The sequence below is a fragment of the Rhinopithecus bieti genome, unplaced genomic scaffold (genome assembly GCF_001698545.2).
Source record: "Rhinopithecus bieti isolate Rb0 unplaced genomic scaffold, ASM169854v2 scaffold_73599, whole genome shotgun sequence".
Taxonomy (NCBI): domain Eukaryota; kingdom Metazoa; phylum Chordata; class Mammalia; order Primates; family Cercopithecidae; genus Rhinopithecus; species Rhinopithecus bieti.
The window spans coordinates 430,952-456,284 of record NW_016827349.1 but is presented as its reverse complement, the minus strand read 5'-3'; the positions used below and the strand labels follow the sequence as shown (position 1 = coordinate 456,284).

Below are 25,333 nucleotides of genomic sequence, written 5' to 3'. Positions count from 1 at the left end.
CAAGGTGGGCGGATCACAAGGTCAGGAGATCAAGACCATCCTGGCTAACATGATGAAACCCCGCCTCTACTAAAAACACAAAAAATTAGCCGGGCGTGGTGGCGGGCGCCTGTAGTCCCAGCTACTCAGGAGGCTGAGGCAGGAGAATGGCATGAAACCAGGAGGCGGAGGTTACAGTAAGCCAAGATCACGCCACTGCACTCCAGCCTGGGCGACAGAGCAAGACTCCATCTCAAAAAAAAAAAAAAAGAAAGAAAAGAAAAGAAAATTAAGTCCCTTGATGGTTTTTGCAAAATAACAAGATCATTGGATAACTCTTCAAATAATGGACTTTCAGTTCAGGTGCATTTTAACTTACATTTATTTCTAAATGCCTACTAAGCATTCACTCACCAAATAGGCGACTAGGCTATATGCCGATATAAGAAACTAAGACCCTGGTCTCAAATTCAGTCTGATACTTAAGAGCTAATGTAAAGTAAGTGTAAACTGTTAGGGAGCAGTTTGGAAATCAAACCCACGCAGGGAGGTCTGGGAAAGGTTTCCAAAGGAGCTGTCTGACAAGAATATTGAAAGATGCCATCCTTTAAATCCATTTTAACAAAAGTGAGCTAGATAAAGACAGAACAGTTCTATCTCAGAGAGGAAGCTCCTGAGAGACTGGTGTCTTAGAGGGCAGGGGTAGAAAAGTGTTTCAGGAAGACAAAAAAGCAAGTGTGAAGACACAAAGGCAAGCAAAAGCAGAGTGTCCTCTTCAAAGAACTCTAGGAAGTTCAATAAGGCCGGAAGACAGTGTGAATGAGAACAGCAGAGTGGCATAAGAATGCAGAGGGAAGCTGGGAACAGGGCACGAAAGGTCTCACATTTACTATGAGGAAGCAGCACGATTCAGTGGCTGGAAGCACAGGTGAGGAAAGAAGACTCCCCAGGTTCAAATCCCACGTCTATTCTTACTACTTAGATGGCTATAGGCAAGTTAGTTAACATCGAGCTGTCCCAGTCTCCTCATGTGTAAAAATGAGGCTTACATAAATTTGTATCTAATGTGAGAATGAAGTGAAATACATATAAAATGCTGGCCGGGCACAGTGGCTCACACCTGTAATCCTAGCACTTTAGGAGGCTAAGGCAGGTAGATCAACGGAGGCCAAGAGTTCCAGACCTGCCTGGCCAACATGGTGAAACCCCATCTCTATTAAAAATACAAAAGAATTAGCTGGGTGTGGTGGCACGTGCCTGTAATCCCAGCTATTTGGGAGCCTGAGGCAGGAAATCACTTGAACCCGGGAGGCAGAGGCTTCAGCGAGCCAAGACAGCACGACTGCACTTCAGCCAGGGCGACAGAGCAAGACTCCATCTTGAAAAATAAATAAATAAATAAAGTTTAGAACAATGCTGGGTATGTAGGAAGTACTCAATAAATGTTAGCTATCATCATCATCAATATCAATCTATTGGCTTTGACAGTATAAACTGGAAGTAGAAGACACTAACACTTCTGTAGTATTTCTTTGTACCTCTCCTCCCCTTTCTACTTTATATTATAGCCATCTATTTTCCCTTAGTAGATATTTTTAGATCTCCCCACAGAGCTAAGCAAAGTATCTTGTATCTATAGAGTAGGCACTGAAAGATTCGAGAAAAAGCTAAAACCAATCAATTAAATCTTCAAAACTGTGTGTTAAGGAATAACTCTCCAACTTGCTAATGGCACTAAAATATGCAGTAAATATGCAATAAAGCTTAGCTGCATCAATGGAAGCTGTAGTATTTTTCTAGTTAATACACAAATGACTCAGCAAATTTTTCGAGCACCTCAAACTTCAAAAAAGCATGAAAGGAGTAGCACATACAGAAAATCAACAAAGTATTTGAAAATTATGAACACAAGATTTGGCAAATTGCTTTTATCCAACAGATCTGTATTTTAATGACTTCTGTCTTAGTGATACCCTTCAGCACTTCAAAAACCTCAAGGAATTGGCCTGGAATCACAGTCCAAAAAAAAACAAAAAACAACAGTCCAGGTAGGGAGATGATAAACCGAACAGAAGAATGCCAGGACTGAGACTCTTGGCCAAGTTGTGGTATTAGAATGGTATTAGATTTAAAAGCCACAGCTAAAAATAGGCACAAAAACAAGGGAACATAATCTTGGGACTCAAGGACTGGAAAAAAAAAAAAAAGGAAAGAGCATCCAAGGTTTCAGGTATCAATCCACCCAGAGACAGGGCCAGCATTAAGCAGAAGCCAAATAACAGGGATCTACACAAATCCAAACAAGCATGCTACTGACATTAGCAGCCTAGCACCAGGGGACAGAAACTCAAAGAGTCCAGCACACAAGAAAGGGACCTCAGGTGAGATAGTATCTGTTAATACAACAACTCAATGATGAACAGACTAACCCTTTTAACAAGCATTGGTAAATATACTTTAAATCCAGTCTAAATAAGGAGATACTTCTTGATCCACCATTCTTTTTCACAGATATAGCAGCAGTTAACAGAAATACATCCAAACATGCTTATTGGAAGGAGGCACTGCATACCAAATAAAACCTCCCCAGCCTGCAAAGTTCCCTTTGAAGAAGGCTTCTGTTTCCATTACTAATGTGGAAAATACAACTCCCTCTCAATGGTTTCTAGTATTACATCACAAGGGCCTGCAGATGAACCAGTAGACTTTTCTCTAGGCCTGTTTAACTTGCAGTATCAGAACTGGGGAGTGGGAGAGGAACAGTAAAACATTTGGTTTGCTCCCTTTTTCCAATTTGGGCTTGACTGAACCAAACTTGTTCATATCTCATGCTATCCCAAAATGAGTAAGGCAACTATCAGGATTTGTCTCTGCAAAGACATTTCTAGTCATTTACAAACAATTACCAATGCCAGGAGGAACAGCACTCAGCAGTACTTGCTGGTACTTCTCAGGCCGGGTATCTAGGCTATTATAGATATATCTGATGCTTATTTCACTAACTTTTGAAGAAATTTCTTATACTCAGAAAAAATGGCTCTCTGAGCCTAAGTTTCTTCATTTGTAAAATAAGTATAACACCAATCTCACTAGACTGCTTAAAAAAAACTGAGCATTTTTAAAGAGTCTAACACAGCCTTGCTTATAGGAGATAACAATGCTAGTGTCCCTCTTTCCTCAGACGCCAAGGGAACATACTGAAGGTGGATTCCAGGTGCCATGGTTTGAGTGTTTGTCCTCCAAAACTTGTGTTAAATTTAGTTGTCATTATCACAAGTATTAAGAGGTAGGACCTTTAAGAGGTGATTAGGCCATCAGGGCTCAGTCCTCATGGGTAGGATTAATGTCATTATAAACGGGTGAGTTCAGCCCCAGTCCTCTCTTGCTCGCCCTTGTACCACATGATGACACAGCAAGAAGACCCTCACCAGATGCCAGCACCTTGACACTGGACTTCTCAGCCTCCAGAACTGTGAGCCAAGAAATTTCTGTTCATTGCAAGTTACCAAGTCTGTGTTACTCTGTCGCAGCAGCACAAAACAGACTAAGACATAAGGTTTCTACTAAGTAAGGTTTCTGGGATCTAGGAGGCAAGGAAGCTAGGTCATGTAGTTGTGTTAAGTCAACAGGACCAATATGGAAAACTGAAGGAGCTGACAACTACAACTGATGCAAGAAGGATGAGTAGTCAATACTTTTTCAGGATGACTGACACTCAAAGAGCCTGGGGAGTGGAAAGAACACTGGGCTTAGGGTCAAGAACCTACGTTTATTTATTATCATTATTATTACTTTTAAGACAGGGTCTCACCTCTGTAGCCCAGGCTGGAATACAGTGGCATGATTACTACTCACTGCAGCCTTGACCTGGGCTCAAACAATCCTCTAGCTTCAGCCCTCCCAGTAGCTGGGACTACAGATGCACACTACCACACCCAGCTAATTTTTATTTTATTTATTTATTTTCTGTAGAGACAGGGTCTCACTATCTTGCCAAGGCCAGGCTAGTCTTGAACTCCTGGGCTGAAGCAATCCTCCTGCCTTGGCCTCATAAAATACTGGAATTATAGCATGAGCCATTATGCCTGGCCAAGGACCTAAGTTTAAATCTTAGCTCCACTAGTCACCTGTGTGACTGCAGGCTAGTCAGTTAATCTCTAGAAGTATCTTCATCTGTAAATGAAGATACCATCTATCTTACAAAGATTTATTTGTATGGGTTCTGTTTTGTTTGCTTGTGGATTTAAAAAGATAGCACATTTAAAAGCACTTAAAAGTTCTTGGCTCATGACAGGCACTTAAATATTCTTCCCTCATTATCTTAAGCTTTTGGGAAATACTGTTAGAACTTCTCAGGTCTAAGAGGAAACCACTGAATAAGACCCTTGGGTTCAGAAGGAACCACTGAAACTAACTCAGCAATGATTCACAAGAAGAGTTTTCTGAGGCTGAGGTGGGAGCATTGCTTGAGCCCAGGAGTTCAAGCTGCAGTGAGCTATGGTCACACCACTGCACTCTGGCCTGGGCAACAGAGCGAGTGTCAGTCTCTAAAGACAAAAATATGAATAACAAATAGAAGAGTATTCTGGGTCTAGGAACCAAACTCAGGCTTTGAATTCTGATGAAATCCAGGACTAATTCTGTGAGTCTAGTGAACCACAGATCACGAAAGTTTCTACAGCACAAAACCTTCAAAGCTCAGAAGACACACAGAAGGATACTCACACAAGTGACTGGAAAACAAGAGCAAGTGACACAACAGGACATTGGAAATGACAAGGAAAGAGCAGATGCACACATTATCGTGGCAGTATACTAAAGCATTCCCGTACCTACCTATATTACAGTGACATCTACAGCAGGAAACTGACTGTAAGTATAAGAGGAGGGCTGTCCCATTACACAGCAGATGATTTGAGTTCTGATTCTTAAAAAGAAACAATGTTCTCAGGGGCAACAAGAAAAAAATACTCAGAAATTTAGAAAAAAAAAAAAACATTTAAAAGATTTATTTTATGATGAGGATTATTTAGACTAGAAGTCCAGAAAGGAATTCTAGATCAGTAATCACCTATCTTGACGCAGGTTGAAATGAGAGTAAAAGAAAATAAATAAAACCAAGATTTTCAAATCTGTACTCAACATTTATTCTGTGTGTCTGTGACTTCCTTGTCATAGCCTGTAATACAAATAACAGCAATCTGGCTTGCATATCAGCATATCACTATTCTAAGTTTACGGCTGGTAATCATCATCGACCATGGTATCCTTTTTCCCCTTGCTCAAAAATTGGTCTTAGAAGTCTTATCCTTACAGTTTTCTAGGCTGCCGTCATCAGATGACTAGAATTTACACTGTAGAGAAAACAGAATTGCAACCTTTGGTTTAGACCTGTATTACTTATATTTTTATAATAATTACTTACTTGGCCCTGGACAAAAGTAGTCAAAAGGGGAAACCATTCTGGGGTAAGGGGTAAAGGGTAAGCAGAGCTGTCTGAGTCACTTGCTATTAGGTGAACGAAAACACAGGAGATAAAACTAACCAGAGAAACAAGTCGAAACTGCCAAGCTTTCTACAACAGTTGCAAAAACAGGAAATCTACTTCCACTAGGCAGATATATAACCACAGAGTCTAACAGATTATAACCAGAAAGACAGGCTGAACAAAGAAAACTTAGACACCAAAATATAAAATAAAATAAAATCCTCCCTATTTTCCACTGTGAGAGAGATATGTAGTTAAGGTTACTTTGCTTCAGGTATTTTAAAATTCTAAATATATATTTATAAATAAAATATGGCTTACAATTGTTAGATATTACTCATTTATCAAATAAAATAATAAAAGCAAATTAATTTTAAAACTTTTACAAGGTACCTGTACAAACACACCAGAGTGCCACAAACGGCCTCATGATTAGAATAAAATGAAGACGTTAAAAATAACGCTGTATAAGTGTATTCATTGACATAGAAAGTTGATCATGACATAATTAAGTTTAAGATGTGGGTTACACAAGAAAATGTTCACTGCAATCTAGTTTTTTGTGTGTTTTTAAAAGTCTGAAGGCAAAACAACTATTAGTTAACATTTTGGTATAATCTGTAGACGGTGAGTTTTGAGTGATTTTTAGTTTCTTCCTTTTGTTTCTCTGTATTTCCTCACTTTACTGCAACACACGTACTATCTGAGAAATTAATTCTTTTTAAAACATACTGCAGCTAGTAATCTGCTCTTGGAGTTTATTATAGCCATCAGAAAGAAGCAAGGAGCAAAGTATCAGTCAACTACAGAAGCTTTGTGTTCAGATTTACCTCTCCAGTCACAGCTGCTTCCACACGGCTGGGTAACCAGAAGTCTGGTCTGATGATTTGAGGACCACTACTATATCCTGACAACCTCTCCACTTTCAACTCCTTAGAGATCTCTACCTTTAATCAACTATTTCCAGATATAGGTCACTCACAGCCGGGTACCTCAAAACTAATCTTTAAAAGCAGATGGTCTATTCAACTTTGTACTAGAAATTCCAACCAGAGCAATCTGGCAAGAAAAATAAATTACAGTCATGCAAATTAGAAAGGAAGAAGTCAAACTATCTCTATTGTAGATGACTGACCTTATATATGCAAAATCCTAAAGAATATACCAAAGAACTACTGAAGCTAATAAATTGAGCAGAGCTGAAGGATGCAAGATCAACAAGCAAAAAATCTGTTTTATTTCTACCCAGCAGCAATAAACCATCCAAAAAGAAAATTAAGAAAACAATTCCACATGATAGTATCAAAAAGAATAAGGAATAAATTAAAGGTGCAAGACATACACAAAGAAAACTTCAAAACACCGCCGACTCCTATGTTCGTTGCAGCACTGTTCACAATAGCCAAAATTTGGAAGAAACCTAAGTATCCATCAACAGATAAATGGATAAAGAACATGTGGTACTTATACACAATGGAGTACTATTCAGCCAAAAAAACAGAATGAGATCCTGTCATTTCCAACAACATGGATGGAACTGGAGGCCGTATAAGCTAAGTGAAATAAACTAGGCACAGAAAGACAAACATCTAATGTTCTCACTTATCTGTGGGATCTAAAACTCGAAACAATTGAACTCAGAGATAGAGAGCAGAAGGATGGTTACCAGAGGCTGGGAAGCATAATGGGAGGGTAAGGGGAAGCTGGAAGTGGTTATTAATAGGTACCAAAAAAATTAAAAAGAATGGACAGGGCACGGTGGCTCATGCCTGTAATACCAGCACTTTGGGAGGCCAAGGCAGGCGAACCACCTGAGATCAGGGGTTCAAGACCAGCCTGGCCAACATGGTGAAACCCTGTCTCTACAACAATACAAATATTAGTCAGGCATAATGGTGGGTGCCTGTAATCCCAGCTACTCGGGAGGTTGAAGCAGGAGAATCACTTGAATCCGGGAGGTGGAGGCTGAAAAGAGCTGAGATCGTGCCACTGCACCCCAGCCTAGCCAACAGAGCGAGACTCCATCTCAAAAAAAAAAAAAAAAAAAAAAAAAAAAAAAAAAAAAAAAAGACTAAGACCTAGTATTTGATAGCACAATTTGAGGCTGAGGTAGGAGAATCGCTTGAACCTGGGAGGCAGAGGCTGCAGTGAGCTGAGATCGTGCCATTACACTCCAGCCTGGCCAACAGAGCGAGACTCCATCTCAAAAAAAAAAAAATTAAAAAGAATAAGACCTAGTATTTGATAGCAAAACAATTATTGACTGTAGTCAATAATTTAATTGTATATTTTAAAATAACAAAGAGTATAATTGGATTGTTTATAGCAAGGGATAAATACTTGAGGAGATGGATACTCCATTTTACTTGATGTAATTATTAGACATTACATGCCTGTGTCAAAACATCCCATGTACCCCATAAATATATACACCTACTATGTAGCCACAAAAAATAAAATTTAAAATTTAAAAAAAAAACACTGCTGAAAAATTAAAGAGTAACGAAATAAATGGAAATGCATCCCATGCTCATAAATTGTAAGGTTTTTGTGGTTTTGTTTTTTTATATTGTAAAGATGGCAATGCTTTCCCAAGTGATCTCTAGATTGAATGCAATCCCTATCAAAATCCCAACAGGCTTTTCTGTAAAAACAGAAAACCTGATCTTAAATAGGGAAATGCAAGGGACCAAAAAATAGTCAAAACAATTTTGAAAATGAAGAATAAAGTTGGAGGATTCATGCTTCTGAATTTCGAAACTACAGTAATCAAAAGAATGTGTTGACTGACATAAGGATAGACATATAGATCAGTGAAACACAACAGAAAGGGCAGAAATAAACCCATACATATATGGTCAATTGATTTCTGACAAGGGTGCCAAGGCCATCTTCAACAAACAGTGCTGAGAGAACTGAATATACGCAGGCAAAAGAATGAGGTTGGACCCTTACCTTACTTCATGTACAAAAATTATTTCAAAACGGATCAATGACCTACATATAAGAGATAAAAGTATAAAATTCTTAAAAGGAAACTTAAGGGTAAGTATTCACCGACCTTAGATTTGGCGATTGTTTTTCAGATGACCCCAAAAACACAAGCAATAAAAGAAAAAATAAATTGGACTTCATCAAAAAAATTTCTGTGCATCAAAACAGACGGACTATCAAGAGAGTAAAAATATAACCCACCAATGGAATATTTACAAATCATATATTTGATATGGGTCTAGTAGCTATATAAGGAATTCTTAAAATGCAACAACAAGCAACAAGGCAAACAATTTAATTTTTTTTAAAGGGGAAAGAATTTGAATAGACATTTCTCCAAAGAAGAGAAACAAATGGCCAAAAAGCAAATGAAAAGATGCTCAACATCATTAGTTATTAGGGAAATGCAAATGAAAACAACAATGAGATACCACTTCATACCCACTAGACTGGCCATTATCAAAAAGTGAAAAATAATAGATGCCGACAAGGATGCAGAGAAATTAGAATCCTGATACATTGCTGGTAGAAATTTGAATGGTACATCTGCTGTGGAAAATAGTTTGGCAGTTCCTTAAAAAATGAAACACAGAATTACCATATGACCCAGTAATTCTACTCATAGGTAAATATTCAAAAGAACTGAAAACGTGTATTCAAATAAATAGTTGCACACAAACGTTCACAGTGGCACTATTCACAATAGCCAAATGGTAGAAATAACTCAATATCCATCAACTGACAAGCAGATAAACCAAATGTGGTGTACTCTTACCATGGAATATAATTCAGCCATAAAAAGGAATGAAGTACTGATATATGTACAGGGTTTCTTTCTGAGGTGATGAAAATGTCTTGGAACTAGACAGAGGTCATGGTTGCACAACATTGTGATATATTGTATGCCTTTTTTCTTTTTGAGACAGAGTCTTACTCTGTCGCCAGGCTAGAGTGCACTGGCACGATCTTGACTCATTGCAACCTCCACCTCCCGGGTTCAAGCAAGTCTTCTGCCTCAGTCTCCCAAGTAGCTGGGACTACAGGCACACACTACCATGCCCAGCTAATTTTTGTATTTTTAGTAGAGACGGGGTTTACCCATATTGGCCAGGCTGGTCTCAAACTCCTGACCTCGTGATCTGCCCACCTCAGCCTCCCAAAGTGCTGGGATTACAGACTTGAGCCACTGCACCCGGCCTGTATGCCATTTTTAAATGGTTACTGCACTGGTAGCCCTTGCTACTTGGGAGGCTGAGGTTGGAAAACCCCTGAGCCCAGGAGTTGAAGGTTATAGTGAGCTATCATTGTGCCACTGCACTCCAGCCTGGGCAACACAGCAAGACCCTGTCACTAAAAAATAAAATAAAAATATTTTATTTTTATAAAAATAAGATTTTGTTGTTGTTGTTGTTTTTTGTTCTTTGGTTTTTTTTTTTTGGAGACGAGTCTTGCTCTGTCACCAGCGCTGGAGTGCAGTGGCCGGATCTCAGCCACTGCAAGCTCCGCCTTCCGGGTTCACGCCATTCTCCGCCTCAGCTCCCGAGTAGCTGGGACTTACAGGCGCCCGCCACCTCGCCCAAGCTAGTTTTTTTGTATTTTTTAGTAGAGACGGCGTTTCACCTGTAGCCAGGATGGCTTCGATCTCCTGACCTTCGCTGATCCACCCGCCTCGGCCTCCCAAAGTGTTGGCGTCTACAGGCTTGAGCCACCGCCGCCCAGCCAAAATAAGTAAGATATTTTAATAAAATTAAAATACAATGGCTTATGATTAATTTTAAGTTATATATGCCTCAATAAAATAATACCAAAACAAAGCATGGTCTAACAACCTAAAACATTTTAAACGATTTATTTTCCATTCAGAAACCATCATAGGTTTTTAAATAAATTCAAAGTTGCTTCATCATAGCATTTTTTGAAAAGCTACTCTCCAAAATGCTTCAAAGAGTAATGTTAATAGAATGCCCTATTTCTTACCAGAAGACTCTTTTCCATTCTGTTTTTCATACAGGGTGCCCACAGACATCAGGAAAACAATAACCAAGAATACTGGAATTCTCCATGAGCCAGCAAGGGATGCTGCAAATTAAGAATTAACATTTTAGTGAAATAAAACCTAGTACTTGTTTTATAAAACCGAATTTTGTAGTTTGACAGAACAATCTGGTATATATGTTAATTACAGAATTACTTATCAGGCAAAAAAAAATTTTTAAGTCCATTAGATAGATAAAACTTCAAGGTTTCTCAAAATTAAGTTCATCCCTGCTCTCTCAGAGGCCCCTGGTCAAATGGATAGGGTATATGCCAGCCTACCTTTAATAGGGTTTAAAGAGAGTCTATTGTAATGCATATCAAGGGTCTAAAACCATCCCGAACTCAAATCACCTACTTCACCCCAGAATGACCAGAATTAGGCATAGATCTCAAAGTCATAAAGTCTGACTTGGTTTCTTGAAAATACCACTGGGGCCGGGCGCGGTGGCTCAAGCCTGTAATCCCAGCACTTTGGGAGGCTGAGACGGGTGGATCACGAGGTCAGGAGATCGAGACCATCCTGGCTAACACGGTGAAACCCCGTCTCTACTAAAAAATACTAAAAAACTAGCCGGGCGAGGTGGCGGGCGCCTGTAGTCCCAGCTACTCCGGAGGCTGAGGCAGGAGAATGGTGTAAACCCGGGAGGCGGAGCTTGCAGTGAGCTGAGATCCAACCACTGCACTCCAGCCCGGGCGACAGAGCGAGATTCCGTCTCAAAAAAAAAAAAAAGAAAAGAAAAGAAAATACCACTGGGTGTGAACTTTCTCTCTCAAGAAAGAGAATGGCCCAAAAGAGCACAGCAAAAGTGTCAATGTCTCCTCCTCAGTGTATAATGCAAAAATGTTTACAAGTTGGCCACGTGCAGTGGCTCACACCTGTAATCCCAGCACTTTGTGGGGGACCCAGGTAGGTGGCTCATTTGAGGTCAGGAGTTCGAGACCAGCCTGGCCAGCATGGTAAAATCATGTCTCTACTAAAAATACAAAAAAAAATTAGCCAGGCGTGGTGGTGCATGCCTGTAATCCCAGCTATTTGGGAGGCTGAGGCAGGAGAATTGCTTGAACCCAGGAGCTGGAGGCTACAGTGAGACAAGATCACACCACTGCACTGCAGCCTGGGCGATGGAGTGAGACTCCGTGTCAAAAAAAAAAAAAATTTTTACAAGTCACCAAGAAACAGGTCTCTACCCATAACCATTTCCCTGAGTCCACCTAGAACCTCATAAACATCCCTGCATGCCTGCCTCCTTCCTCTGCCTTCCTCGAGTTCAAAATGAATCATATCTGACATACAGGATCTTGCAGATAAATTCCTCTATCATTCCAACTCAACAAAGCTAGAGAATAATGCTTTGTTTGACATCAAACAAAGACAGGGACATAGTGTTTTTTATTTTATTTTTAACAATAAGTAGTAGCTCTAGAAACTAAGGCTATCCACTGCTCTGGGTTACTGAATTGTGTTGTTAAATTAGAACTTAATGTTTCCATGGGCTCAAACTTGGGAGATGAAAGTCTCAACCATAAATACCACACTGAAAAATCAACATCTGAGCAGTCAGCCACCCAGCTAACATAACAGGGAACCCATTACTCTGAGCAGCTCTGACATCAAATATCCTTATGTGGAAAAGAGTTTTGTCTCTCTGAAGCTACTCACGACTCTGACATCTCTCCCTCATGGTTAGAGATCTGTTTAAAGCACTCTTTCACAGGACAGTCCTTCAAATATTAGAAATAGGCTTTCATGTCTTATATCCTCCTTACCTCTATCTCCTTTCTACCCTAGACCCCCAGTTCCCTCCTCTTATCCAGAGTAAACATCTCTAGTTCCTTTAACTGGTTCTCACACATGATTCTGAGGACCTCCTATCATTGACTGCTTATCTATATCCTCCCTTAAGTATGACACTCAGAAATGATATGAGAATCCAAGGGTGCTCTACTTTTTAAGATGTATTGACTTTTAAAAGGACCTTTTAGAAAATGAACATAATTAAAGACATTTTAAAGCACATCATTTTCATTAAAATTTAATGAAAGATTAAAGCATAACATTTTCTAAAGATTAAAGAATTTTAAATGCAACATATAACACTACAAAAAATTCACTTTCATTCACACAGTCGGCCTCTGCAGACCTTAGGCCAGACTTAAAAAAAAAAAAAAAAAAAAGGAACCCACCTAAATGAAAAAGCAATATAATCCAGACAGGAATTGAAACTGCTCTCAGGTAGCGTTCAGTGCTTGCGTTCCACTTGAATGAAACAGTCAACACATAGCCAACCACCAACGTCCAGATCTTAAATAAATGAAATAAAGACACGGCTGTAAAATCTATACACATGAAAATGAACATAGAATTATATAAAATCTGTGTCTATACAGCAGGAGGGCTCTGGACATAGCACAGAAAAGATAAAGGTTGATGGTGCCAAAGAAACGTGCCTAGGTTCTCCTCGTTTAGAGAATCTAAGTTTTGAAACATTAGGCATTTGAAATCTCATGTAGTGATATTAAATAGTTGTTTAACAAAAGATACATTGCTCAAAAACCATCTTATACATAAAATGCTTGAGATAAAATATTCAAAGCATAAACCATGGATTTAAATTAAGAGTCTAATCTTGTGGAATTCCTACAGTTTTCTCTGTTAATCGCTGTTTAGAAAAGAAATGGAAAGAAAAAAAAAACAAGAAAAGGAAAGCTTTCCAAAAAGAATCAGGTTAAGATTCTATTGCAGCTTATAAAATATGTTTGTTACTAGGAAAATAACTCCGTAAAGTTAGAAAGCAGCCAGCTGAAGTGTGATCCTGCTGAAATAACCTAGGCAACAGATGATTAGAACCTAATCCAGAATTATGATGCACCAGCTGAAGAAGTGTGCCTGAAAAAAAATATTATTAGAGGAACAAACAGCAGGATTTCAGAACAGAAGAATCAGCCAGGATACCCTCCTCAGTTCTTTCTATACTAAAGTTAAATGACTCTAGAGCTTAAGAAGCATCAAAAGAAACCAGCATAGCCTACACAGAAACTCATATTTTAATAGAACATTTATAAAACACAGGGAATACATAATCCAGAACACATCTGAGCACAAAGAAGTTAATTAACGTAAGACCAAGAAGCTAAAATTCAAGTCTGACATGAATCTCGCCAAAAAAAAAAAAGCAAATGAAGACAAAAAGAAACTTCAAGCTATATAATTCAGAGCATGAAGAAAAAAGAACTGATGGGATTACTAAAAAAGACAGAAAAAAACTATCTCCTACATTATTTTGGTCAAATCTATCAATAAAATAATCTTCACATCTTAAAATGTTTATAGCTTCTAACCTCAGAATTGAACTTTCAGACTTTATCCTTACTAAATAATGATAAATTCTGAAAAAGCTTTAAATATAAAGAAGCTTATCAGAGTATGATTCAGAACAGTGGAAAATGTGATTACCTAAAAGGTCAACAACTGGGAAACGATTATGACTTACTCAATAAAATGTTATGCAACCATTAAAATCACTTCTTAAAAACAAAGACTATACAGTTTAAAAACTCCCAATATCATACTAAGTTAGAAGTAAAATACAAAGAATATATATGATGTGATTACATCTACTATATGGTGGGAGGAAAAGAAAATGTACTAAGAAGTTGGTGGCTGTATGTGGGTGGTAAGATTTTGTTCTTCCTTTCACTTTTTTCTGTATTTTCCAAATTGCCTTTAATAAACACTAATTATTTTATAATAAAAAGGACATTAAAATATCTTCTTCAAGTAACTCTATCAGATGAAACATTAAAGAGCTCTGAAGCTCAAAAATATGAGGACATGGGAAGTGAGACTACAGCTGCTTCAAAAAGTCCAGTCTTGCTGGACCAGACCAATTAACCCGGGGAATTCAAAGCATTTGAGATCTGATGGTAGAGCATAGAAAAAAATCTGAGTACAATAATAGTACACTTATATAACAGTCCTATGTGCCAGGCCCTATTCTAATGCTTTATAGATACTAACTCATTTGATCCTCATAACCCCACAAAATAAGTACTCTTATGATCCTCATTTTACACATGAAAGAAACTCAGATTTCAGAGAAGTGACTTGCCCAAGGCCACAAAGCTAATGAATGATAGAAGCAGGTTTAGAACCCAGGAATCTGGCTCCAGAGTGCACTTTTCTAACCATAAGGAGAAAGAAGTGTGGTGCTAGAATACTAAAGATAAACAAAAGCTGCTCAGATTTTCACAAGGGAAAATTAAAATAGTCAATTTTGACAACTACAACTTGTTGAAGTTAAAAAGAAAAAATCCTCAGTAAATGGATAGTCTTCAGAGGTACGTCAGTTAGCCCCACCCTATTAAACATTATGTCAATCACTTAGATGAAAGACCAGAGGCACAATAATCTAAAAAACTGATTTTATGCAAATCAGTTATACAAAACTGAGTTGTCAATAAACACTGAGATAACATATCATGATTCAAAAAGATATCCTGAAGCCAGAACAATGGACTCATCCAGATAAGATTAAATTATATGAAAAGAAATGCAAAGTTCTGCTTTGAGGTTCAAAACTCAACTGTACAAGTATGGAATGGAAAGAGAACATCTAAACCACTTTTCAGTTCAGTATGAGTCAGCGTATGACTAGTAGAAGCACTTATTTCTGAAAGTACAATACTCATATCAGGGAAAGTGATTGTTTCAATTAATTTTGCACACCAAACCACACAACAAAATTCAGCCTTGGAAAGGAAATAAAATCACAACACGATATATAAATGTAGCTGGGGAAAAAAAGTTTCGCTTAGAAAAGAGAAGGAAATATCAAGATTTTGTAGCTATCTTCAAATAATTTTTAAAATATCATCTGGGAGAGGCATAAGACTTGATTTTCTGTGGTTCTGAGAGCAGAAATAGGTGGGAATTAGGAAATAACACAGCTCAGTAAAAGGATAGGTTTTTCCAACAAACTGCAGCTATCAAAAAATGGAATAATCATCACTAATCACTAAAAGTGTTTGAGCAAACGTCGACCAGAGATGACAAAGTAAGTACTACCCTTAATAAGAAGCTGAACTGGAGGTCACAATATATACAGTACCTCCAAGAAGTTTTTGTTTCTTATCTGTATGCATAAGGAATTAATATCATTTGCAGGGAGAGAAAAAATAAGAGACTGCATACTTCAGATTTTTTAAGAGAAATTTATGATCTAACAAGAAGCATGTATTTTCATCTATCAACCTGAAACTCACAGATTACCCCATTCCAGTTTAAAATAACCATTTTAAAATATACTCCCCAATTCTACTTTTAGGAGTGTTTTACAGAAGCACACTGTGCAGGCAGATATAAAAATATTCACTGTTGCCGTTTACAATATAAAAAATTGAAAACAACTTAAGTATTTTATAGGGAACTATTTAAATAATGCTATCTCCAAAAATTGAGTAATTACTCAGACTTTCAACAGTATGATGACCATCAATATGCAGTGCTACAATGTCAATTTATTAGTGCGTAAATTTATAATGGTGAAAACATACTGAACAAAAAAATGTTTTAAAATATTATCTCTACATGGTTGGATTTCAAGGAGTAATTTGCTTATGTTTTTTTTACAGGTACTCAATTTTCTACTAAGGTTACGTAGTATCTTTATAAACAGAAAAAGAAGTATTTTAACTTTTAGGAAATTCTTTTGGCTTCTGGATTTTTTTCCAGTATTTTGAAGTGCTTCCTCAGAAAAGATTTGCAGAAGTAATATCAGTTTAAGAGGTACGGGCCATTTATAAAAACACTTTAGAGTTTATATTAAGCCCATTATGATTATACAATTACCAATGGTTAAAAATGTTTATCAAAGTATTCTAATATAAATTCAGAGCTAAGAAAATCTGTTAAAAACATTTTCTAAAAGGCATCCGGGAGTAAAAAGATTTATACTGTAGCAGTATTAAAAAGAAAGAAGTGGCCAGGCGTGGTGGCTCACACCTGTAATCCTTGCACTTTGGGAGGCCAAGGCGGGCAGATCACATGAAGTCAGGAGTTCGAGATCAGCCTGGCCAATGTGGTGAAACCCCATCTCTACTAAAAATACAAAAATTAGCCAGGTGTGGTGACACGTGCCTGTAATCCTGGCTACTCGGGAGGCTGAGGCAGCAGAATCACTGGAACCCAGGAGGTGGAGGTATAGTGAGCCGAGATTGCACCATTGCACTCCAGCCTGGACACCAAGAACGAAACTCCATCTCAAGAAAAAGAAAAAGAGAAGAGAAAAGAAAAGAAAGACATATATCTCTAAGTGCTAACAAGGAAAGATATCCACAGTACAATGATAAATGAAAGAGCAAAGTACAGAACTGTATGTTATCTCATCTTTGTTTTAAAAAACAAAAAACCAAAACCTTCTACTTTGTATGTTCACATGGGCATAGAAATGAATTTAGGAGCCTTTACATCAAACAGTTAACAATAGTAACATCTGAATAGTGGGAATAGTGGTGGAGAAAAGGGATAATTCGGCCAGGCGCGGTGGCTCACGCCTGTAATCCCAGCACTTTAGGAGACCGAGATGGGCAGATCACAAGGTCAGGAGTTCAGCGCTAGTCTGGCCAACATGGTGAAATCCCATCTCTACTAAAAATACAAAAATTAGCCAGGCACGGTGGCGGGCACCTGTAATCCCAGCTACTCGGGAGGCTGCGGCAGGAGAATTGCTTGAACCAGGGAGGTGGAGGTTACAGTGAGCCAAGATCGCACCACTGCACTCCAGTCTGAGTGACAGAGCAAGAATCTGTCTCGCAAGGAAAAAAAAGAAAAGGGATAATTCACTTTTATCATATAAACTTCTATTCTGCTTATGTTTTTTTCAAATGTAACAAACATTTTACTTGAGTCAACATTTTGAATCACTAAATATCCTTTAAAATAACAAAAATAAGGATTTGTAACTAGCCGGGCAAGGTGGCGGGCGCCTGTAGTCCCAGCTACTCGGGAGGCTGAGGCAGGAGAATGGCGTGAACCTGGGAGGCGGAGCTTGCAGTGAGCTGAGATCCGGCCACTGCACTCCAGCCCAGGAGACAGAGCGAGACTCCGTCTCAAAAAAACAAAAAAAAAAAACAAAAACAAAAAAAATAAGGATTTGTACATTCATGTTTCACACATAATTTCTAGTCTAGGACCCCTTAAGAGTTCTTTAATTCTTAAATCTTCACTAACACAGAAACATGAGGTTAACAAGTCAACTTTATATATGTTTAGCCTCTGAGCAAACCTATTCAAGTGTGAATTTATTCCAGGCATTAAATCAATGAGCCACAGTTACAGATAAGAGGGCATATTTTTCCAAATTTATGTTCTCCAAAACAACATGTCCTTTTCAAAATACACATTCCACAGTCGTTTTTATACCACCAATGTGCTAGACACTACATAAGACTGCATAAAATTTGGCAACATTTACTTAGCACTTCAAGTAAAGGGAACTAATAGGCAATCACATTTTCCTTTCATTTCACACAATTATCCACATATACTTTTCTGGTTAAATAACATATTAAATGTAGAAAACAACTAGAGACTCCGCCTTTTCAACTGTCTTTGTTTCATTTATTGTCATCTGGGCATTAACTGGAAAAACAACTTGGTTGCTTCTGTTACACATTTTTGCAGAACAGTTTCTTAAGCTTTTTTTAGAGAGAATAAAACTATAGGCTGGGCGCAGAGGCTCACAACTGTAATCCCAGCACTTTGGGAGGCCGAGGCAGGTGAATCACCTGAGGTTAGGAGTTTGAGACCAGTCTGGCCAACATGGTGGAACCCCATCTCTACTAAACATACAAAAAATTAGCCAGACATGGTGGCAGGTGCCTGTAATCCCAGCTCCTGGGGAGGCTGAGGCAGGAGAATCACTTGAACCTGGGAGGCAGAGGTTGCAGTGAGCCGACAATGCGCCGTTGCACTCCAGCCTGGGCAACAAGAGCTTAAATCCGTCTCCCCCCCAAAAAAAACACAACTACAAACCTCCTTCCAAGTTAAGGAGTCACAGCCCTAATCATAGCCTCAAGCAGCAACTGCTTAAGGTCCTTCAATTATCCACTCAATTCTAATGAGAAAACCATTCTCTTTGTCACATGGCAACTTAGAGTCAACGATTTTTATATTCAAAGTCTTTAACTGAGAAAACTAAGTACTAGAAACTTTCCTCTCCTTGTTTCTTGCTGCCAGGCAAGCAGAAACAAACCCAGAAATGTGTTTAAAAGTGAGTCAGTAGTGAATGGCTGACTAATGTCCACTGCTGAAGAGCCTCTTGTAATCTGTAAAATAGAACATCGTGAAATCTTAGAAATTGTTCAAGCCAACCCCTCACTTTACACAACTGGGACTGAATGTACCAGAGGAGGGCCCTGGTCTGCCCAAGGTCAAAGTTAGTTACTAGCAAAGCCACCTTTAGAACTTAAGGTTTTTGTTTTGTTTTTTTATCTTTCAGCCACTATTCTCTCCACCTCATGCTTCTTTAAAAGATGGAAACAATGGGATCAGAGACCACAGAGAAAAACAAATCTATTATTACTGCAAAAACTAAATGGTCTTCAAATTTTCCACCAAGTCTAAATTAACAGAATGAGAAAGATCAGAATGCCCCCCAACAGAGAGAAATGGTGGAGCAGGGCACAACATCAGCTTTTTCAAATTTACCTTGCATAACTCTACCATGGGAAGATGCCAAGAACTGAGTAACATGTGAACCCGGTGCAACAGCTGATTTTTTTTTTTTAAGTGTTCTGAAGCCACTTACTAAGTCAGTGCAATCTTCTAACCTATCCAAAACTGTTGAAAAAGAGTTACTCATCCCATAAATGATAAAGGTTTTCACTTGTAAGCAGCATGGAGTTTTAGGAGACTGAAGAAATCTACAAATGACATGAAGAGGAACTGAACTGGAAGGATAAACTAGTGACAAAGAAAAACATAGGTCCAGGCCAGGCGCAGTGGCCCATGCCTGTAATCCCAGCACTTTGGGAGGCCAAGGCAGGTGGATCACCTGAGGTCTAGAGTTCGAGACCAGCCTGGCCAACATGGTGAAACCCCGTCTCTATTAAAAATAATACAAAAATTAGCCAGGCATGGTGGTGGGTGCCTGTAATCCCAGCACTTGGGAGGCTGAAGCAAGAGAATTGCTTGAATCCAGGAGGTGGAGGTTGCAGTGAGCCGAGATCACACCATTGCACTCCAGCCTGGGCAACAAGAGTGAAACTCCATCTCAATATACAAAACGAAAAAAATAAAAAAGAAAAACACAGGTCCCAAGGACACTAAAAGGAAAACTGATGGGATCTGGAAAACTCCACAGGTATAAAAATAAAAGAAAGAAGAGAGATGAATACGGTTTCTAGATGAGTAGAATGCTGATATTCTTCTGTTTTTTCCTAGTAACTAGAATCCTTTTTTTTCTTTTTTTTTGAGACAGAGTCTCGCTCTGTTGCCCAGGCTGGAGTGTAATGGCGCAATCTGGGTTCATTACAACCTCCGCCTCCCAGCTTCAAGCAATTCTCCTGCCTAGAGTGGCTGGGATTATGGCATCCACCAACACACCCAGCTAGTTTTTGTATTTTTAGTAGAGACGGGGTTTCATCACGTTGGCCAGGCTGGTCTCAAACTCCTGACTTCAGGTGATCCACCTGCCTCGGCTTGCCAAAGTGCTGGGATTACAGGTGCGAGCCACCGCACCCGGCCTAGAATCCATTTATATTAAAAATAATTAAACACAATGTATTAGGGAAAACTTTTTAAAAATCCTTACTGAAGGTTATTACAAAGAGTTTTGATAACAGCAGGACTTCATCTGCTGCTAGGTCTATTGAACGCCATTTACTGACAGCATAAACAGATCAATCTCTGAATTAGTTTTCTCACATATGAAATCCCTCCCTCCTACCTCACAGGACATTGTGAGAATGAAGTAACACCCATGAAAAAGAACCTAATCTAGTGCCTGGGGCATGGCAGATGCTTAAAAGTTGGATCTTAAATGGATGAACTGTCAGTTCATCAAAACAGGGATTCACTTAAAGTTAACTTTTCTCTCTGCCTCTCTCATCTATACTGCTCTTCAGCAGCAGGCCCATAGTTAAAGTAGCCTAGAAAGCATAAAGACCATGTTCTATACCAGGCAGCCCTGCTTGGGCTCATAAAGCCAAACCACTGTGAACTGTGGGATGGAAAAGTTCCAGAATGGGCCTCCTGCCCAGTCACATAACCTACTTTCACTTCATGTCAGGCCTTAATCAGCACTTTCTTTTTTATTTTAAAAGATCGGGGGTGGGGGGGATCTCACTATGTTGCCCAGGCTGGTCTCAAACTCCTGGGCTCAAGCAATTGGCCTCCCAAAGTGCTGGGATTACAGGCATTAAGCCACTGTGCCTGGCCTTTAATCAACACTTTTTTTTTTTTTGAGACAGGATCTTGCTCTGTTGCCCAGGCTGGAGTGTAGTGGCACAATCTCGTCTCACTGCAACCTCCACCTCTTGCGTTCAAGTGCCTCAGTTCTCGTCCCTCAGCCTCCCGAGTAGCTGGGACCACACGCGTGCACCACCATGCCTGGCTGATTTTTTGTAGTTTTAGTAGAGACTGGGTTTCAACATGTTGGCCAGGCTGATCTTCTCGAACTCCTGGCCTCAAGTGATTCACCTGTGTGGGCCTCCTGCAGTGCTGGGACTACAGGCGTGGACAACCCCACCTGGCCTTAATCAGCACTTTTGGATGAGAGCAAGGACTCCTTGTCTTCCCAGGTACACCTCACCCCAACCAACTATCCACCCTTAAACGGTGCTTGAGCAAAATGCAACTCTACACCTTGTTTCTCTGAAACTCTTATCAACCTGAAGCTTCTCTTTCAAATCTAGCCCTTCTACCACTCCCTACTCACTTCTAAACTCATGTGTTTTTTTTGTGTTTTTTTTTTTTTGTTTTTTTTTTGAGAAGGAGTCTCGCTCTGTCACCCAGGCTGGAGTGCAGTGGCCAGATCTCAGCTCACTGCAAACTCCGCCTCCCGGGTTTACACCATTCTCCTGCCTCAGCCTCCCGAGTAGCTGGGACTACAGGCGCCCGCCACCTCGCCCGGCTAGTTTTTTGTATTTTTTTAGTAGAGACAGGGTTTCACCGTGTTAGTCAGGATGGTCTCGATCTCCTGACCTCATGATCCGCCCGCCTCGGCCTCCCAAAGTGCTGGGATTACAGGCTTGAGCCACCGCGCCCGGCCAACTCATACTCTTTTATGTTGAGTTTGTTCAGTTTTTTTTTTTTAACCCTCTCTCTTTTTCCTTGCTCCCAACACTTGAGCCAAACAGCTGAATTTCAAGGGTTTTTTTTTGCGGGGGGGACGGAGTTTTGCTCATCCCCCAGGATGGAGTGCACTGGTGCAACCTCAGCTCACTCCAACCTCTGCTTCCCAGGTTCAAGTGATTCTTCTGCCTCAGCCTCCCAAATAGTTGGGATTACAGGCGCCCACCACAACACCCAGCTAATTTTTTTTTTTTTTTTTTTGTATTTTTGATAGAGATGGGGTTTCACCATGTTGGCCAGGCTGGTCTTGAACTCCTGACCTCAGATGATCCACCCACCTTGGCCTCCCAAAGTGCTAGGATTACAGGCACGAGCCACTGCACCCGGCCAATTTCAAGCTTTCAAAAAATCATTAATTGGTTGGCCCTTCCTTCTCCCACTCCCAGGTCTAATCAATGTTGGCCCCCACTTCTCTTCCACTCATCCACAACCCATACAAATGAAATACAAAGATGAAGGTTTATCTTCAGTAAAAAGATACTCAAAGGTATACTCCGAGCTGTGGATGTTTCTTTAGAAGTGCTCAACTCTTTCCACTGAGTATCTGAGAGAGACTGCTAGAAATACCTCATACTCATGCCAAATTACTCACGTATTCAATTTCTTACTCTAGTATGAAAATATACTATTTACATATGGCAAGCCTTTCTTTTCTAATTTCCTACAGTTTGATGGATATGCTCCTTGAGCAGTATCAACAGTCAAAAATGTTAGCAGAATCTATGTGTCTTTGACAAAACTGAATTTCTTGAGGAAAATAACCAAGTGTATTTTTCTTAGCACACAGTGTTCTGACTTCTAGATAAGAAGCATTCGATCCACTTAGCTGAATTGTGAAACTGCAAGATAAACGATAAAAAGCACTGAACTGGGCCTCCATAAAAGTGAACCACAAAGTGTGACTTTGGACCAATCACATTCTCTGGGCCTGTGGCCCATAATTGGTGAGTCATGAACATTTATCTGTATGTCTCTCATCTCCATTAGAATATGCTCATATACCTTGAAGACGGGACCTGTATCTTAGTCCAAAAGGACTAATCCCTCACAAAGCCCAGTACCCTCACAAAGCCCAGTACCTAACATATGCTCGATCAACTTTAAACACGAACCAAGAGGTGGTATTGAGTGAACAAGAGAAGAAGGGTGTTTGGGGTCATTCACCACTCTGCCAATAACCTCAGGCAAGCCACAACACTGCTGGACAGATAAGGGGAATTAATATTTTGCAACTTAATGATGTCAAGGTACACTGAACTTTATTTCACTGACAAAAGTAGTGAATCAAAATTTGTAAATGGTACTGTTTATGAATCAATTGGCATTCTTACGCACTAAATCTCCACTTGTTTTGAACAGTCACCAGTTAAAGATGTGGATAACTAACTAGTCCACAATATAGTCTGAGTTAGGAATTGTGTCACTAGATTATCTTTGAAATCCCTTCCAATTCTAAAGCTCCCTGATTTTCTAAGAGTAAGCTCCGGGTAATCCAAGCATCACAAATCAACGTCTCTCTCCTTCACGCGGTCCGCTACTTTACTCCAAGCGGAAGGAGGTGTGCTCTGGTACACCAGTTCGTGCACAACAAAAGTAGTTACCAAAAAGTAAATCGTGGACAGAAAGAGGCACAGGCGGCTCGGCACCCAGTGCCTTGCACAAATTATACAGAAATCACCTGAACCGAAAGGCAGCACCAGCCAGTTAAGCAAGCTTTGTTTTAGGACTTGTGAGAAATCTAAGACACCCAGACCCCTCTTTGCCCCTAAGTAGCCCTAGCCTGGTAAGAGGTCACCTTTCCTATCTGCAGGATGGCAAGTTGGCCTAGAATCTCGAAGGTCCCTTCCACCTCTTTCAGATGCGCAGAACTGAGGGTGGCCGAAGCACTCCCGCCCTCTCCAACCAGGAGTAAAACCAAGCCCCACTGCCACGCTGAGGCCTCTCTCTGCAAAGCAGAATAGCGATTCTCAATCCAGGGCACTATCTCCCTAAAAGGGCCTGCTAGGATTGAGGCAAGGTGGGAAGCAGGGAGGCAATTTCAAATTATGCCCGCCCTCTTTTTGGAAGAATGTGCGCCAAATTCCTGAGGTGTGAGAAGGAAAGCGGAGACGGACAGTCACTGCAGCACAAGTGTGGCCCCTCGTCGCCCCTGCACCGGGAGGAACAACTGCAGGATTGCATCCCAGTGTGCCGGCACCACGGGCGGGGGGCGGGTGCGGACTGCCGCTCACTCACCCACAGGCTGCTGAAGTAGTCCAGCCCGCGGCAGATGAGCGCGGCAGCGTGCAACAGCAGCACCTGCACGCCCAGGTAGCTGCCGAGGCAGTAGAGGCCATACAGAAGCGGGCCGCCGGCGCCGAGCAGCAGGAGCAGGCGGCGGCGACGCAACGCCTGCTCGCCCAGGGCCTCCACGCCGTAGTCGATGAAGCAGAGCGGCAGCAGAAGCGCGGCCAGGACGATGGGCGTGTGCGCGCGGTGCAGGCGCTGCAGCCAGTGGCGGCCCAGGCGTGTCAGCGAGCTCTTGAAGGGGTGCAGGAAGGTGCCGCACAGCACGGCCCAGAGCAGCGGCCGCAGGAAGGCCTCCAGGATGAAGTAGACCAGCACCGCGGCGCCACAGCACAGGCACACGAACAGCACGGCCCCGGTGTTGTAGAAGGCCTGCTTGATGGGCTTGTCGAATCGCAGCGCCAGCACCGCAGTCCGCGGGGTCTCCCCACCACCGCCACTCGGTCCGACTGCGTGCGGAACCCGCGCGGTCGGCCGGGGAGAGCCCCGAGGGCTGGGCACCGCCGAAGAGCCGCCGCCGTCGGCCATCATCCCTCCGCCACAGCCGCCCCCGAGGGGCGGTAATGGGAGCCGGGCGAGAATCGCGGGCGGGAGGCAGGGCGGGGGGCGCGCGGGATTGTGGGAGTTGTAGTTCCACACTGGTTTTTAGGACCACCAAGCGCTTAAAGGAAACTACAACTCCCAAAGGGGAATGGGGAGAACGCGTCCGCCTCCTTGGTTTCCGCACGGTCCTGGTAACAAGTTTGTAGGGTCTACATCTTCCTAGAGGGGCGGGGGGGACGGGGAAAAAAGTTCCTTTCACTCATTTGTTAATGTCAATTTCTCGCGAGGCGAGATCCCAAAAGGCGCCACATTCAGATATTAAAACCCAAGCTGCATACTAGAATACCGTGAGGGAGTACTTTTAAAGAACCAGTGCCCCGATTCTATTTTAGTGATTTATTTAACAGATACTTTTAAAGTGTTTGCTTTGGTGTATCTGACAGGATTTTAAATAGAGATTACCATATAATAGGCCATATTCTAAGTGGCTCACTCCTATTAACTCAATCCTTGAAACAACCCTACGAAGAAGGTGTTATTATCCTCAATTTTACAAACAGAAAAACTGAGACAGAGTCGTTAAGTACGTAGCCAAAGTCACACAGCTACCAAATGGCACAGGCAAGATTCAAACTCAGGGATTCCGGCTCCAA

At 40.8% G+C, this 25,333-nt stretch overlaps 1 protein-coding gene across 3 annotated transcripts in view; it reads right to left on the bottom strand.

Annotated features, from left to right (window-relative positions):
- Window positions 1–24,706, bottom strand: part of TMEM245 (transmembrane protein 245) — a 103,352-nt gene extending 78,646 nt beyond the window's left edge. For all 3 annotated transcript variants that reach the window (XM_017863780.1, XM_017863781.1, XM_017863782.1), the window contains exons 1-3: window positions 24,087–24,706; window positions 12,683–12,800; window positions 10,439–10,540 (exon numbers count right to left, since the gene is read on the bottom strand). In XM_017863780.1, coding sequence (XP_017719269.1) covers window positions 10,439–10,540; window positions 12,683–12,800; window positions 24,087–24,668 — 802 coding nt within the window. In that variant the 5' untranslated portion in view covers window positions 24,669–24,706. The remainder of the gene's footprint in view (window positions 1–10,438; window positions 10,541–12,682; window positions 12,801–24,086) is intronic.
- Between the last annotated feature and the right edge of the window lie 627 nt (window positions 24,707–25,333).